Source organism: Protopterus annectens, chromosome 1.part0, assembly GCF_019279795.1.
Source record: "Protopterus annectens isolate FY-2018-M chromosome 1.part0, PAN1.0, whole genome shotgun sequence".
Lineage (NCBI taxonomy): Eukaryota > Metazoa > Chordata > Ceratodontiformes > Protopteridae > Protopterus > Protopterus annectens.
This window is the reverse complement of record NC_056725.1, coordinates 1,034,044,490-1,034,059,860: the sequence shown is the minus strand read 5'-3', so window position 1 is coordinate 1,034,059,860 and position 15,371 is coordinate 1,034,044,490. Positions and strand designations below refer to the sequence as shown.

Below are 15,371 nucleotides of genomic sequence, written 5' to 3'. Positions count from 1 at the left end.
AAATGCAGAGCTCAGAGATTGCACAGAAGGTTTGGATTACTGACCCCACTGGTTTTGTTCATGGTTCATGACTCCTGATTTTTTGGTGCGCTTGAGTTTTTGTATATCTGGAATACCTAGTATATATGTTGCAGCTTGAACACTTATATGACTTGTACGCATACTTCTCATCCTGTAAGCTTAAGAAATCTGGACAATACCAAAAAATTACAAGCGGACAGATGTTAAGTTGTCAGTCTCGCCTTCATTCTTGCTGGATGGGTTCGGAGCCGAACCTCGGCTCCGACTCGGCCAGTTAATAAAGCTCGAGATCTAATTTTACCGGCTCGAGGCAACCCTATATCCCATGATGCTAGGTGATAACTACCCAGATCTCGTTTGCCGCTTCGCTGACGAGGTGCGTTTTACCAGCTCTTGGTAAGTGTTGGGATTTTATTACTTCAAAGAGTCCTTTTTACTTAGCCTTCCCATCCCTTTCTTTGTTTAGCTTAGCTTAACAGATATATTGCACCCTTTTCCCGTTAGTCCTATTTTTTTTCCCTTTTATCCAATTTAATTTCCCCTTCCCCCTAGGTTAGGCCTTAGGCCTGCTACTTTCCTAGTTCCTGACAGGGATTCTGTGCTGTGTCTGTGGTGCGCTTGTGTATCCCTGTTTTATCAGTTTGTTTGGATTGGGCATGTGTGTGTGTGTGTGTGTGTGTGTGTGTGTGTGTGTGTGTGTGTGTGTGTGTGTGTGTGTGTGTGTTTTGTACTTTTGTGCCCTTTTACTTCGACAGCACTATGTCGAAGGATTCAAAGGTCTCAGGCTTCAAGAAGTGTGACTCGTGCTGTCAGAAGATGTCTCTGACAGACGGTCACACTTCTTGTGTTTACTGCCTGGGACCCTTGCACCTGCAGGACTCTTGTTCTGTGTGCCATGCATTCAGCCCAAGAGTCCTGCAGGAGCGCAGGAACAAATTAATCTTAAGGGGCTTATTGAAGCCCGAGGGCTCCCCACCTAAGTCTGTGCCGGGGAAGCCCTCGAAGCCAGCAAAACCGTCGGCTCCGAGTCCTAAGCCTTCGGCTGCTGGCTCACCATCTGTGGCAACATCGGCTCTGGCTGGAGCCGATGCTTCTGTGTCGCAGCTTCCAGCATCGGCTCCACTCGGCGCCGATACCGCTGAGCCTCTACCTTTACGGTCGGTTCCGGCTGGAGCCGACGTATCTTCGGCTCCTTCGGCTCCATCCATCTCCAGGAAAAGGTCCAGATCCCCATCTTTGGAATCGATCCATTCGGCTCCGGGGTCACCCTTGCTCTTGGAGCGGAGCCGTTCTTCTCGGTCGTCCAGGCTTTCCGACCATGACCTTGAGAGAGTGGTCAGTAGACTGTTAAAGTCTCAGGCACTGGTCCAAATGCTTCATAGCCCGTCTCATCAGACAGTGGCTATTTCAACTCCACCTACTATTCCTCCTTCGACCCTCCCTCAGAGTTCGGAGCCGGAGCTCCTCGGAGCCGTGACTGTTGTGGCGTCGGAGCCAATACCTCCCCCTTCAGCTCTGTCGTCCTCTGCTCCGATCTCTTCCTTGATGCCTTCATTGGAGAGATCCAGGCGCCTGGTCTCTCTCGCCGGCTCCGAGGGGGCGAGTGGCATCGGACCCTTGTCCAACCCCGTTCTCCCTCTCGGAGCATCGGCGCTGATGAGCTCTGCCCCGACATCGGCTTCGGAGCCGTCCCTGTCGGTGCGGCCTGGGGTTCCTACTTCTTTGGAGCGGGAGCTCTCTGGCCTGTCTGATAGGGGAGCCTTCGAAGTGATGAGGAGCGTACTAGCCCCAGGGCATGGTCAACAGTCAGCTCCATCAGCTCCTCCCACTACAGTGCCTGCTGACGTCTCTTCCCACTCTCTTGCTCCCGGACCCAGAGATCCAACGCCTCAGGTTTCCCCACTGGGAATATCTTCCTCTTCCGAGGCTTCTCCTGACCCGTCAGGTGAACCTCCGCGCAAGAGGACATATAAGAGGAAGCATGTGGACTCCCCTGAATCCATTACATCCGATACCGACTTGGATGAGTCGGAAGGATCCCCAAGGTCCCCCTCTGAGGATGTCTCTTTCTCAGACATCCTTGAAATCCTCAAACAGAGGGGGAAACTGGTCGTCCCTTAATCCTTCTGAGGACGAGTCGGTTTACCTGGAGGCATTTGGTTCTCGACCCTCCACCTCCTGGGTGTCTCCGCCTTTCGACCCCCTTATGGACGTGGTGGCACGGAAGGCGTGGACGGCCCCGGATTCGGTGGAACCCACCCCACGGATGCCTTCTAAATTTATTACGGCTCCAGCTGATACGCAATTTTTAACAAAAGGTGTCCCGGTTGATGCCATGGTGGTGGCTGCAGCCACCAAGAAGGAACTAGCCGATCCTTCAGTACCTATCCATCCTCCTAACAAGGATTCTAGGACTATGGATAGGTACGGCAAGCGGATGTTTTCTTCAGCGACCTTTGCCATGCGGTCGCTGAATTACTTGTGTCACTTCACCCGCCTTCAGAGAGATGTTCTCAAAGAGTTGGGTGAAGTTTTACAGGATCCGTCAGCTGCTGGGTCCCAAGATAAAATCAACTCACAGCTAGGAACTCTAAACTCCATTGTTAACTCCTCCATGCGGCTCATTTCCTACGCAGCCGATGGAGCGAGTAGGGCCGCAGGCACAGGTGTGGCCTTAAGGCGTCACGCCTGGATGCGGCTTTGTAATTGTGCAGACCCCTTCAAGGCGTCCTTCACTAACTCCCCCTTTGATGGTTCGACGTTGTTCGGGCCTCAAGTGAAAGACACCTTGACCAGATGCGAGCAAGATGGCAAGACTCTTTCTGCCGTAGGAGTCCATTTTTCCACCCCTTCTAGACCATATCCTAAGGGTCAAAAGGGTGGAAAGATGTGGTTCCGCAAATCACAAGGAGTCACGCCTGACGCAAGAGGTCAGTTTACCCCCAGAGGCAAAGGGGGTAACAACAACAGACGCCGCCCAAGAGGCAGAGGGGGTCCGCAGAATCAGGGTAGCAGAGAGTCTCTCTCTGACAAACCCTTCCAACATCCCTGAGGTGTTGCCCGATTGTCCACCTTCGGAGGCAGTCGGGGGAAGATTGTTGCTGTACCCAAAAGCCTGCCTCTCCCTCACTTTAGACAAATGGGTACAGTCGGTTATATCCGAGGGTTACAAAATTCCCTTTATCCAAACCCCAACTCAACAAAAGGGAACCCTTCCAGACATTCCACCCAGTCTAAGGGAACAAGCAGTGCTAGAAGTTTCAAAGCTACTAGCAAAAAGAGCCATCCAGCCAGTCCCAGCAGACCAAATAGGATCCGGAGTCTACTCAGTTCTTTTTGGTACAAAAAAAAACAGGGGACTGGAGACCAATATTAGATCTCAGCAAACTAAACAAGTTTGTAAAAAAGACAAGATTCCGGATGGTCACGCTACAGTCCATTCTACCCTTTCTGGGCAAGGACTATTGGATGTGCTCCGTGGACCTTCAGGATGCGTACTATCACATCAAAATTCACAGGCACTCCAGAAGGTTTCTCCGCTTTCGGCTGGGTCCAGTCACTACCAATTCAGAGCCCTGCCCTTTGGTCTCACTACAGCCCCCAGAATGTTCACCAAATGTATGGCAGCGGTTACGGCTCACCTGAGGCGTCAATGATTCCAGGTGTTTCCATATCTAGACGACTGGCTCCTACCCACCACCACCAGGCATCAACTTCTTCAGGCCAGAGATTACACCATTCACATTTGCAGAGGGTAGGAATCTCTATAAATTTCGAAAAGTCTGCCTTGTCGCCTTGTCAATCTATTACATTTATAGGCGCCAACTTGGATACCGTGCAGCTCTCAGCAAAGCTAACAGATCAAAGGGTCTTAGATATCCAAAACCATGTCCATGTTCTGCTTCAGAGCGACAGAATTCAGGCCAGGTATGTCCTGAAAGTATTGGGGCTCATGGCGGCCGCCATCACACTTCTTCCTCTTGCCCGCTTTTACATGCGTCTTCTACAGTGGATGCTTTTCGCCCAATGGTCTTTCCAACAACTCCCTATGCACTACAAGATCATGATAACTCCAATTTGCAAAAATCATCTGTCTTGGTGGATGTGGTCCCCTCAAGTCCATCAAGGCAGACCCTTTATTCCTCCCTCCCTGGTCGCCACGGTCACATCGGACGCCTCCCTGATCGGGTGGGGGGGGGGCATTTTCAGGGCAGGACAGTCCATGGCACATGGCAACCTTTCGAATGCCACCTGCACATAAATGTCCTGGAGATGAGAGCAGTGCTTTTGACGTTGCAAGCCCTCCGAGACTCTCTTCCCCTGGGGACTATTGCAATCCAAATGGACAATATGTCCGTAGTGTGGTATATCAGTAAGCAGGGCGGAACCAAGTCCTATCCCCTGTGTCAAGAAGCACTCAGACTTTGGCAATGGGCAATCTCTTCTCAGCGGTTTCTGATAGCAACGCATATCCCCGGGAAGTCCAACATCATAGCGGACAGGTTGAGCAGAGCTATTCTCATGCCACACGAGTGGTCTCTCAAACAATCTGTGACGGAAGAGATTTTTCAGAAGTGGGGCCTTCCTTGCTGCGATCTTTTTGCTACACCTCAAAACAGCAAATGCCCCGACTTCTTCACCCTCTTCCCCCTTCCAGGCCATCCCCCCAGAGACGCTCTAGTCCACGATTGGCCTCGGGGACTTCTTTACGCTTTTCCACCCCTTCCGTTAATATCACAGGTAATTCAGAAAGCAACCGCCTTGAGAGCCAAGATGATTCTCATTGCCCCTTATTGGCCTCGACAGATATGGTTTCCGTTCCTGCATCGTTATCTCTTGGAGCAGCCTTGGCATCTGGATCCAGTGCCAGATCTTTTGGCCCATCAGTCGGGGCAGCTGCACCAATCCCTCCATTCTCTCAACCTCACTGCTTGGTTGCTCCACTTCCGTCCCTAGCCAGGCTTCCTATGATTTCAAATCCCGTCCAGGATATTATAGTAGCTTCCCTTAAGTCTTCCACCAGAAGGATCTACACTAGTAAATGGCAATGTTTTTCCTTCTGGGCAAAGGCTAGAAATATAGACCCGTTCACTGCTCCAATTCACTCGGTCTTGGATTTCCTAGCTGAAATTTTTCATTCAGGATCTTCATCCTCCACAGTAAAAGTTCAGTTGGCAGCCATTTCAAATTTTCACATAGGTCTGTCGGACTGCAGCATCATGTCCCATAAGCTTTTCAAAGCATTCCTTAGAGGTGTCTTTTTACTCAAACCCCCGATCAAAGGTCCTCCACCGCAATGGGATCTAAACCTAGTTTTAACATCCTTGATTCTACCTCCCTTTGAACCTGTGGCTTCCTGTTCATTGAAATTACTTTCCTGGAAAACACTCTTCCTGGTCGCCGTTACATTTGCTAGGAGAGTATCTGAACTTCATGCCCTCTGCATTCGTCCTCCTTACTTAGTCTTCCACAAAGACAGAGTTTCTCTAAGAACGAACCCCTCTTTCATACCCAAGGTGGCTTCATGACAAATTTAAATCAATCAATTGACCTCCCAGTTTTCTTCCCTAATTATTCAAACAGGGCGGAGCAAAAACTGCATTGTCTGGATGTTCATCGTCAGCTCCGATATTATTTGGACAGAACTAAACAATCAGGAAATCTGATCAACTCTTTTTATCTTATGCAGAAAATAGGAAAGGCCTTCCAGTATCCAAGGTAACCCTGTCTAGGTGGCTCTCTTCTCTGATCACGTATACTTACCAACTCAGAGGTAAAGAATTGCCTTCTAGGCCAAGAGCCCATTCAACCAGGGTGCTAGCCACATCAACAGCTTTCCAAGCTGGACTACCAATAGACACTATTTGTGCGGCAGCCACATGGGCTTCTCCTCATACCTTTGTTTCGCATTACAAATTGGACATGGCCTCCAGAAACAGGGCAAATTTTGGTTCCACCGTTCTCAAGAGTCTGTTCCAATGAGCCACCCAGGATGAAGGTGCTAGGGACGCGGTCCCATCCAGCAAGAATGAAGGCGAGATTGACAACTTAACATTGAGAAGTTATGTACCTACCATAACGTTCCATGTTAGTTGTCTTCTCTCACCTTCTTTCTTGCGTCCCGCCCACCATCCCCCTAGCCTGGACAGACCGAGAAGATTTCCCCTTCTTTGAAGGGTACTGATCTTGCACTTTCAGCCAAATAGCTTGTCCTAGGGTAACTACAGCTTAGATAGCGATCCTTTCGGGGTTATCCTTTTTCCTCCTCCTCTCCATTTGGAGGACTATATTGCCTAAGGTTGTCTCAGCTACCAAACGAGATCTGGGTAGTTATCGCCTAGCATCATGGGATATAGGGTTGCCTCGAGCCAGTAAAATTAGCTCCCGAGCTTTAGTAAGTGGCCGAGTCGGATCCGAGGTTAGGCTCCGAACCCATCCAGCAAGAAAGAAGGCGAGAGAAGACAACTAACATGGAACGTTATGGTAGGTACATAACTTCTCATTTTCAATTATTGCTCATGTCAACGTAGACTGCTGTTAGAATAAAAGATGTTGTATTACCATCCACTTTTGAAGGATATGAAGAGGAAGGCTGACACTCAAATGTCTTTCATTATTTGGTGACATAAATCCCCAGCGATTTGCCAGAAAAGCTCAATTTTTATGGGAACAGACCAAAATTATCTGACCAAAATATGGACATTTTTTGAAAATCTAGACAGTTATGAGGTCTATCAGCTGTGCGTTCATTGCGGCCTAGCACGTTTGAACTGTTGACCCAATAATGGAAAAGTACCGAAATTTGTTATCAGTACTGGCCCAGAAAAGACATAGGTCATCTAAAAGGCACCCGTAAAAATTCCAGTATTGCTTATAATCTGAGGTAAATACATATTTATTTTCTCAATATAGGAGAATAATGGCATATGTTAGTGCACAATGTGCCCCCATTGCCACTCCCTTCAATTGTCTATAGTATTCTCCCTGAAAAAATATAAAATTATTCTTGAGAACTAAGTCCATTAAAATTAAACATGTACGAAATGCACCAAAGAAAATATCTTTACAGTCTGCTAAAAATTCTTCAAACCATAAAAGCCCCACATCATGTGGGATACAGGTGAATAAATTCACCACATCTAAGGTGATAAAACTTTTTGTATTCAATTGTTGTGTCATTCAACTGTCTTAAAAAGTCCCAGGAATCCTTTAAAATATTAGCATTCTTCAATACTATATTTTTTAAGTTATAATCAGTATACCTTGCTAGAGGTGCAGTTACTGATCCTTCTGCTGAAACAATAGGCCTGAGGGGTGGGTCTAAGATATTTTTGTGGACCTTTGGTATACCAAAGATAGAGGGGATTCTGGGTTTATCTACATTTAAAAAATTATAAGTCTCCATATCTATGAGCCCCTCTAATAATAAATCATTCAGACACAAGTTTGCAAGGTTATCAGATTTAAATGTTATATTTGCTAAACCACTCAAATGTATATGTAAAAAAGGGCGAAATATTAAGAACATCTTAGAAGGAGGCTCACACTATAATAATTATGGAATTTTTTCCAGTAATAAAAAAGGTACACACAAGTGTGGAAATTTTCCCCAGTGTATTTACATACGGACTGGTTATACTATACATTTGAAATGTAGAAACAAATACATAAAAACTAAAGGGTACGCAAACATTGCTTTGTGTGATGTGTGTGACTCATTCTATGACAGAAAGAAGGTTAAAACAAAGAATGTACGAACATAGATACGATATAAGGACGAAAAATTAAAAAAGAAGCCTTGTACAAATACTCTGTTATGTGAAAATGCAGATTACTAATTTTTTGTAATAGTAGTAGTACCTGCAGATCCCAGGGGTGGTCCCTGGGAGACTAGACTCGAGAATAGGGAGCTATACTGGTACCTCGTCCTGAAAGCCTGTAATTGTCCAGGGCTAAATGATATGATATCATTAAAACCTGTATTAAAGCTTATATCTGCAAAATTATAATATAAGATATATTTAGTTCATTTACTTTCTTTTAATTAAGTGAAATAATTTGATTTTACTCGGGTTGTATGAACATTTTGGCTGAATTTTAACATGTGATTCATGTTTTCTCCACTAGATGGTGCAAATTCATCATTTTACATTTATCTTACTAGTTTTTAGAACAGAGGTTTTATAAGTGTTATTTATATTTAAGTATATTTATTGTTGTTCAATTTGATAAAATCATTTCATTTTATATATATTTATTTGTGCGCAGTATTGTATGGTTGTATTTATGAAGTTTCCATCTAGGTTTTACACGATTTACATTTTGTTATATCCTGTTGCATTTTAAAAATTAATTGATTCAAGTATGTCATTGGTCAATTTGAGGATGGGAAAGGGTTTTAAACAAGTAATCATGATGTATACGCCTATCTGATGAAGTTCTTTGAAATGAAAACGTAAGGGGAATTGTTTTAACAGCGTTTATGCTTCATGTGCTGTGTGTTCGTTTAGTTTTGTTTTCTTCAATAAAATACTAGTGTGGTGGATCTGCTGGTCTCCGGTGCCTATATTTGGTTTATTGGTCTTGGTTTTGGGCACTTAAACCACATGTTACAGTTTTATATATATATATATATTTATTGCGCAGGACAGTCTGTGAGAAGGAGAGTAAGATTTACTGTGAACTAAACCTTTACTGCCAAACAGTCCTTACATGTTAGTAAGATGCCTACAGGTCATAGCCATGCATGAGAATGTGGGAAAAGTCCTATTATACAATGACCCCCCCATTAATATTCAAAAATGTGCACGCTGATTGGTCAGCGTGCACATTGTAAATCCGACTTATAGTAATGGAAAAAGGTCCGGTCGCCCAGACTTTTTCCATTACTATAACTCTTACAGCAACACTGTCTCGCTATGTTAAACGAGTTTAACATAGCGAGACAGCTGTAAAAAAAAGCAACAGAGATTCTCCGTTGCTTTTTTTTAAAGCTGTCTCGCAATGTTAAACCCATTTAACATAGCGAAACAGTTTGTAAAAAGCAACGACGATCTTGCTTTCTCCGTTGCTTTTTTCAAAACTGTCTTGCTATGTTAAATGGGTTTAACATAGCGAGACAGCTTTAAAATAAGCAACGGAGATTCCGTTGCTTATTTTAAAGCTGTCTCGCTATGTTAAACCCATTTAACATAGCAAAACAGTTTGTAAAAAGCAACGGAGATCTTGCTTTCTCCGTTGCTTTTGCCCACAGCTCTGATGTACTGCGTAGGCATACGCATGCGCAGTACATCAGAACTGCCGCAGAATACCAGACAGCTGTGGAAGGACAGCAAGGAGGCATTATACAATGCCATTATTTAAGAAAAGTAATTATTTTTTTCTTAAATAATGTCATTGTATAATAGCAATAACCCACGCCTGGGTGTGGGTAATGCTGGATTTACCCACGGTTGGCTTTGTTTGGTTACTTGGGCTTCGCCCTCGTGACCAAACCACACCAACCGTGGGTAAATCCAGCATTACCCACACCCAGGTGTGGGTTATTGCTATAACATTACACACAGACCTGAATTTTTAAGGTGTGCTGCAATCCCCAGTCAAGGCAGTGAGCAGCTTTTGTTGCTTTCAGGTACATAATTTAATTTTGTGGGGTATGTCTAGTACTAGTCTCATTTCTGTCATACTGAAGAATTAACAGCCAAATGGAGAAAAGAATGAAAAATTTTGTAATCTTTCTCCATGAATGTTTGACCAACAGTGTTAATGTTGTATTTTTAATCCGTTTGAATCAATGTTTTCCACACAGCCCCAAAATTGTACTGATGTAGGAAGCGAAACAGAATGGTATTATCATTATTATTATTATTACTATTATTATTATTATTATTACTATTATTATTTGAGTTAAACGTGACCTTTGAATAAATTCTCAGCTAAGATTAAGAACAAATTTTGCAGGTAGTAACTCTGCACTGTTATGTTTAAAACATTTGCATGTATTACTTTATTGGCTAGTAAATGTTTTACTTCATTGCATTCTTATTTAATTGGTAAACCCTTTTGATTAAACTGTTTTATTACAGCAAAATAATTTTAAGTTGTTTTTGTTTTCTTTTTATAGAAAAGGCACTGCAAAGCTTGCTGGAATCCTTAACTTGTCCACCATATACCCCAATTCAGCATTTGGAAAGAGAGCAAGCCTTAGCAAAGCAGTTTGCTGAAATTTTGCACTTTACTCTTCGTTTTGATGAACTTAAGGTTAGAAATAATTTGTAATAAGTAGTAAAATAGACTGTCCTTTGTATGTGTTGGGCTACACCTGTTTCCACTCCTTCAGCCTAGCCTTAAATGCCTACTCCTGTGTTCATAGAGTCCACCTATAAGATGTAGTGCATTTTTTTGTTTCTTTTTGTTTTGTTTTTACAGGTAGTTCTGCTGTGTGCCACAGTAGCACCACCCCTGTATGACAGGAGATGTCTTCCATTCTGTGGGGCATTACATGTTCTGAATGTGTTTATTTTTGACATCGTTAGAAGCTGTTCATGCAATAGAAATTAGTGAAGAAACTTCAAATAGACTTTTCGTTGAGCTCATCATCGTGAATATGAGACTTTGTTTGATCCCAAAGTGACCAACATGACAACTGCATGGTCCCACTTTTTATTTTCTGCCCTCCACCTCAGTCCTTGTAGATATTCTAATGGGAGTTCATCCAGTTCAGTGATCCTTCCACAACACAAGCAGTGGAAGAACCCAGAGTGAGGAACTATTGTATATTTAGGGAAACCCTTGTGGCAGACAGAAAAACATTGTTGAAATACAGTACAGAAAAACATTGTTGAAATACAGTACAAATTGAAATTGCCAATGTAAGTGGTTTGACGAGTTTTGGATGTTTTTATGTGCTACAGATGAGAAATCCAGCAATACAGAATGACTTCAGTTACTACAGAAGAACAATTAGCCGTAACAGGATCAATAACTTGAATGTGAGTTGTAAAGTCATACACAATAGTAGTCTTCCTTATTAAAAAGTAAATGTAAAAATGTAATCACGGTTTATAAACTGTCTTGGATTTGCTTCCTAATCTCAACAGTTAGATATTGAAAATGACGTAAATAATGAAATGGCCAACAGAATGTCCTTATTCTATGCAGAAGCTACACCAGTGTTAAAAACACTCAGCAATGCTACATCAAGCTTTGTGTCAGAGGTAAGTAGTACTTAAAATACTTTTTGACATATGTTCTTAATCAAAACAAAAAGTTACAATCTGCAATATTCTGTTTGCTTGACTTTAGAATAAAACTCTTCCAATTGAGAATACAACAGATTGCCTAAGCACTATGGCCAGTGTATGTAAAGTTATGCTGGAAACACCGTGAGTACAAATGCATTTTTTTTCATTTTTGTTGTATAAATAGCCATTATATCTAAGGACTGTTAGAGGATGTAAAATGGTACTTAAAATGTATTTTTTTTTCTGTTGCTAGGTGTAATTTAGACTTCTTTAGCTGTCCTGGAAGTGGTGATTGTGGAAGATGTGATTCAGAATTGATGTGCGCATGTTTTAAGGTTTAGGAATGCAATTAGAATCCCAAGTATTAAATCGTTGGGGTAATAATATCTCACACAATTAATTCCTTACACAGTAATTATTTGTAATAAGTTTCTTTCTTTTAGAAAGGGACAGGCACTTGTTTGCATGCCCTCAGTTCACGTATTCTTTTTTCCAGAAAGGACGTGGACATCTTTGCAGATGCTGCTTTGTGTGGTCTTATTTTCCTGTCTCGTTTCTACTTTTTGCAGAATGTTGTTATAATTCGATTGGTTTATACTTGGATAAAATACATTGAGCTCTCTACATTTTCAGATCCCTATCTCTTGTCTTAATAAAAGTTTTTCATCTGTGAAAATGGATGTCTTGTCATGCAAAAATAAATTATTTTTATTTTAACATGTTCTTGTTTGTTATTATTTCTGAAGGTTGTGCCTGTGCACTTCCCTTGCTCTAGTAGTGCTTGAACAGGTTTGCACTTTATTTGTAACACACTGGTTTTCTGCAGTTTGACTTTGTAACATTTCTGTTTTATTTCCTTTGCCACTGTGTTTTTTTGTAGAGTTTATGGCATTCAGAGAGTTTGCTTATGTTAAACAAGTTACATTTTTATGCTAGTTCATAAAATTCTGCTTTAAGAAAACGCTCACAAGTGACCACTTATTTTCATCTAGGTCAGTGATTTTTGGTCTCAGAGGCCACTACGTTAATTCTTCAGGGCCATATATCCAGGTGTACTTAAAAGGAGGAGGGGCTTACTGAACGGGCCTGTGAACATTTTAGGCTGATAAAACAAGTAAAGACAAGTAAATGCTTGATTTTCTTTGACTAGATAGTCAAAACCATAATAGTAAACATCAGTGCCACCAAGTAAGGAACATGAAAAGTAACCTATAAATGTTAAGTTGTCTATCTCGCCTTCGTTCTTGCTGGTTGGGGATCGGAGCCGATCCTCGGCTCCGACTCGGCCATCTTCTATAGCTCGAGAGCTGTTTACTGGCTCGAGGCTATCCCTTATCCCATGATGCCTAGCGCTAGCTACCCAAATCTCGTTTGCCGCTCCAGCTGCGAGGTGTCGTTTCACTGGCTCAGGCTTGTATAAGATTATTGTAGAACTTTTTTTCTTCAGAAATAGCTTTTTTCGTAAGAATTATAGTTAGCATTTAGTCTTATTATATTGTTAGTAGTTTAGTGTGTTGCTGTAGTTCCTTTCCTCCCCTTTAGAACTCGTTTAATTTAGAGAGACCCCCCCCCCCCTTCCCTTTTAGGTAGCCGTTTAAGTTAGAGGCTTCCTAGCTTAAAAAAAAAAAAAAATATATATATATATATATATATATATATATATATATATATATATATATATATACACATATATGTATATTTATATACATATATGTTTATTTATATTTAGCTTTAGCTGTAGTATACTGTGTATCATTTTTTACCCTTTTGTGATATTGTGTTGTGTTCGCTTATTTGCTTTTTGGCTAAGTTCAGTGTAGTACCTCTTGAGGTATTTTGTTGAATATGTCTAAAGAATCCAAGGTGTCTGGATTCAAGAAGTGTGATTCATGCTGTCAGAAAATGTCTCTGACAGATAGGCACACTTCTTGCATCTATTGCTTAGGCGCAGTGCACATGCAGGACTCTTGTTCTATATGCCATGCATTTAGTCCAAGAGTTCTGCAGGAGTGTAAGAATAAACTTATTCTCAGGGGTCTTTTAAAGCCCCAGAATTCACCGGCCAAGACTTAGTCTGTGAAATCCCCCAAACCGACCAAATCGTCAGCTCCAAGCTCAGAGCCGTCATTGGTTAAAGCTTCATCTGCTACTTCGGTTCCGGCCGGAACCGATGAGACTATCCCCCCATCGGCTCCATCAGCATCTTCGGAGCCGTCGCTGAGCCACAAAAGGCTAAGGTCCCCTTCCCTGGAATCTATACATTCGGCTCCTCGGTCTCCCCTGCTTCAGAGTGAGCGCAGTCACAGATCTTCCCACTCCTCTCGGTCCTCTAGACTCTCGGATCATGATGTGGAGAGAGTGGTCATTAGGTTGCTGAAATTGCAAGCACTTGCCAAGATCTTGTCCAGCCCTCCTCAACAGGTGTCGGCTCCGTCCACTTCTATCAATGTTCCTCCTCTGACTCCTTTGAGCTCGGAGCTGGAGTTCGTTGGGGTTCGAGTCGTGGAACCGTCGGCGCCGATAACTATTTCTCCTTCGGTTCCTCCGGCTCCGATTCCCTCGATGGCACCGTCCATCGAAGGATCTGGGCGCCGAGACTCCCTCGTCGGCTCCGAGGGGGCGAGTGGCATCAGACCCTTGTCTGACCCCGTTCTCCCTCTCGGAGCTTCGGCGCAGGTGAGTTCGGCTCCTACATCGGCCTCGGAGCCGTCTCCCTCGGGGTGGAGAAGGATTCCAATTTCCTCAGAACCGGATCCTTCTCTGCATCATGGCAGGGACACCTTTGATGTCATGAGGAGTGTGCTGGCCTCTGAGTCAGCTCCACGATCGACCCCACCGGCTCCATCCCCTGTAGTGCCTGCAACAACCTCTGCTCCTCCTCCAGACCCCAAGCGTGGGGAACCGACTCTCCAGGGCACCCCATTGGGTGATTCCTCTTCTTCCGAGGCCTCCCCTGATCATTCAGAGGAGCCCCCTTGTAAGAAGAAGTGCAAGAGGAAGCACATTGACTTCCCTGAGTCTGTCACTTCTGATACAGACTTAGATGATTCGGAAGGGTCCCCGAGATCCCCCTCTGAAGATGTTTCCTTTTTGGACATCCTCAAAATGCTTAAGCAGAGGGGGAACTGGAATCCCCTAGTCCCTACCAAGGATGAGTCTGTATTCCTGGATGCGTTCGGTTCCCGACCTTCCACCTCCTGGGTTTCTCTGCCTTTCGATCCACTCATGTCTGTGGTGGCTCGAAAGGCTTGGTCAGCCCCGGATACAGTGGAACCAGTCCCGAGGAGACCTAGCAAGTTTATCACTGCACCCCTTGATAAGCAGTTCCTGACCAAAGGTGTCCCCTGTGGATGCCATGGTAGTAGCAGCAGCCACTAGAAAGGAGTTAGCGGAAACTTCTTCGTCTGTCCACCCTCCTAACAAGGAGTCTAAGACTATGGATAGATACGGGAAGTGAATGTTTGCTTCAGCGACCTTTTAAATGAGGTCACTGAATTACTTATGCCATTTTACCCGGCTTCAGAGGGATCTCCTTCAAGATCCATCAGCTGAAGGGGCTCAAGCTAAAGTGGCTTCCCAGCTGGCGACCCTTAATTCTGTAGTCAACTCCTCCATGAGGCTCATTTCCTATGCAGCCAGTGGTGCGAGCAGAGCCACAGGTACAGGCGTGGCCCTTAGGAGACACGCATGGATGCGACTGTGTAATTTTGCGGAACCCTTTAGAGCATCATTCACCAACACCCTTTTTGATGGTTCCTTTCTTTTTGGACCACAGGTGAAGGACACTTTGACTAGGTGTGAGCAAGAAGGCAAGACTCTGTCTGCCATCGGAGTCCGTTTTTCCACTCCTTCCAGACCATACCGCAAGGGTCAGAAGAGTGGTAAAATGTGGTTCCGAAAATCCCTGGGAGCCCCGCCTGACACACGTAGCGATTTTTTTTCCTCCAGGGGCAGAGGAGGAAACAACAACAACAGACGCCGCCCTCGTGGCAGAAGGGGGTCCGCAGAACCAGGGCAGTAGAGAATCCTTCTCTGAGAAGGCCTTCCAGCATCCCTGAAGGGTTGCCCGGCTGTCCGCCTCTGGAAGCAGTTGGGGGAAGACGTTCA

General features: G+C 44.0%; 1 protein-coding gene across 3 annotated transcripts in view; it reads left to right on the top strand.

Annotated features, from left to right (window-relative positions):
* Nucleotides 1-15,371, top strand: part of CYRIA (CYFIP related Rac1 interactor A) — a 601,118-nt gene that overhangs the window by 264,299 nt on the left and 321,448 nt on the right. Inside the window, exons 4-9 of one of the 3 annotated variants that reach the window (XM_044064845.1) lie at nucleotides 10,145-10,281; nucleotides 10,935-11,012; nucleotides 11,121-11,237; nucleotides 11,326-11,405; nucleotides 11,518-11,641; nucleotides 11,761-11,849. In XM_044064845.1, the coding sequence (XP_043920780.1) occupies nucleotides 10,145-10,281; nucleotides 10,935-11,012; nucleotides 11,121-11,237; nucleotides 11,326-11,405; nucleotides 11,518-11,605 (500 nt within the window). In that variant the 3' untranslated portion in view covers nucleotides 11,606-11,641; nucleotides 11,761-11,849. Of the gene's footprint in view, nucleotides 1-10,144; nucleotides 10,282-10,934; nucleotides 11,013-11,120; nucleotides 11,238-11,325; nucleotides 11,406-11,517; nucleotides 11,642-11,760; nucleotides 11,982-15,371 lie in introns of those variants that run through there. The other 2 variants (XM_044064836.1, XM_044064853.1) reach the window with 2 other exon arrangements.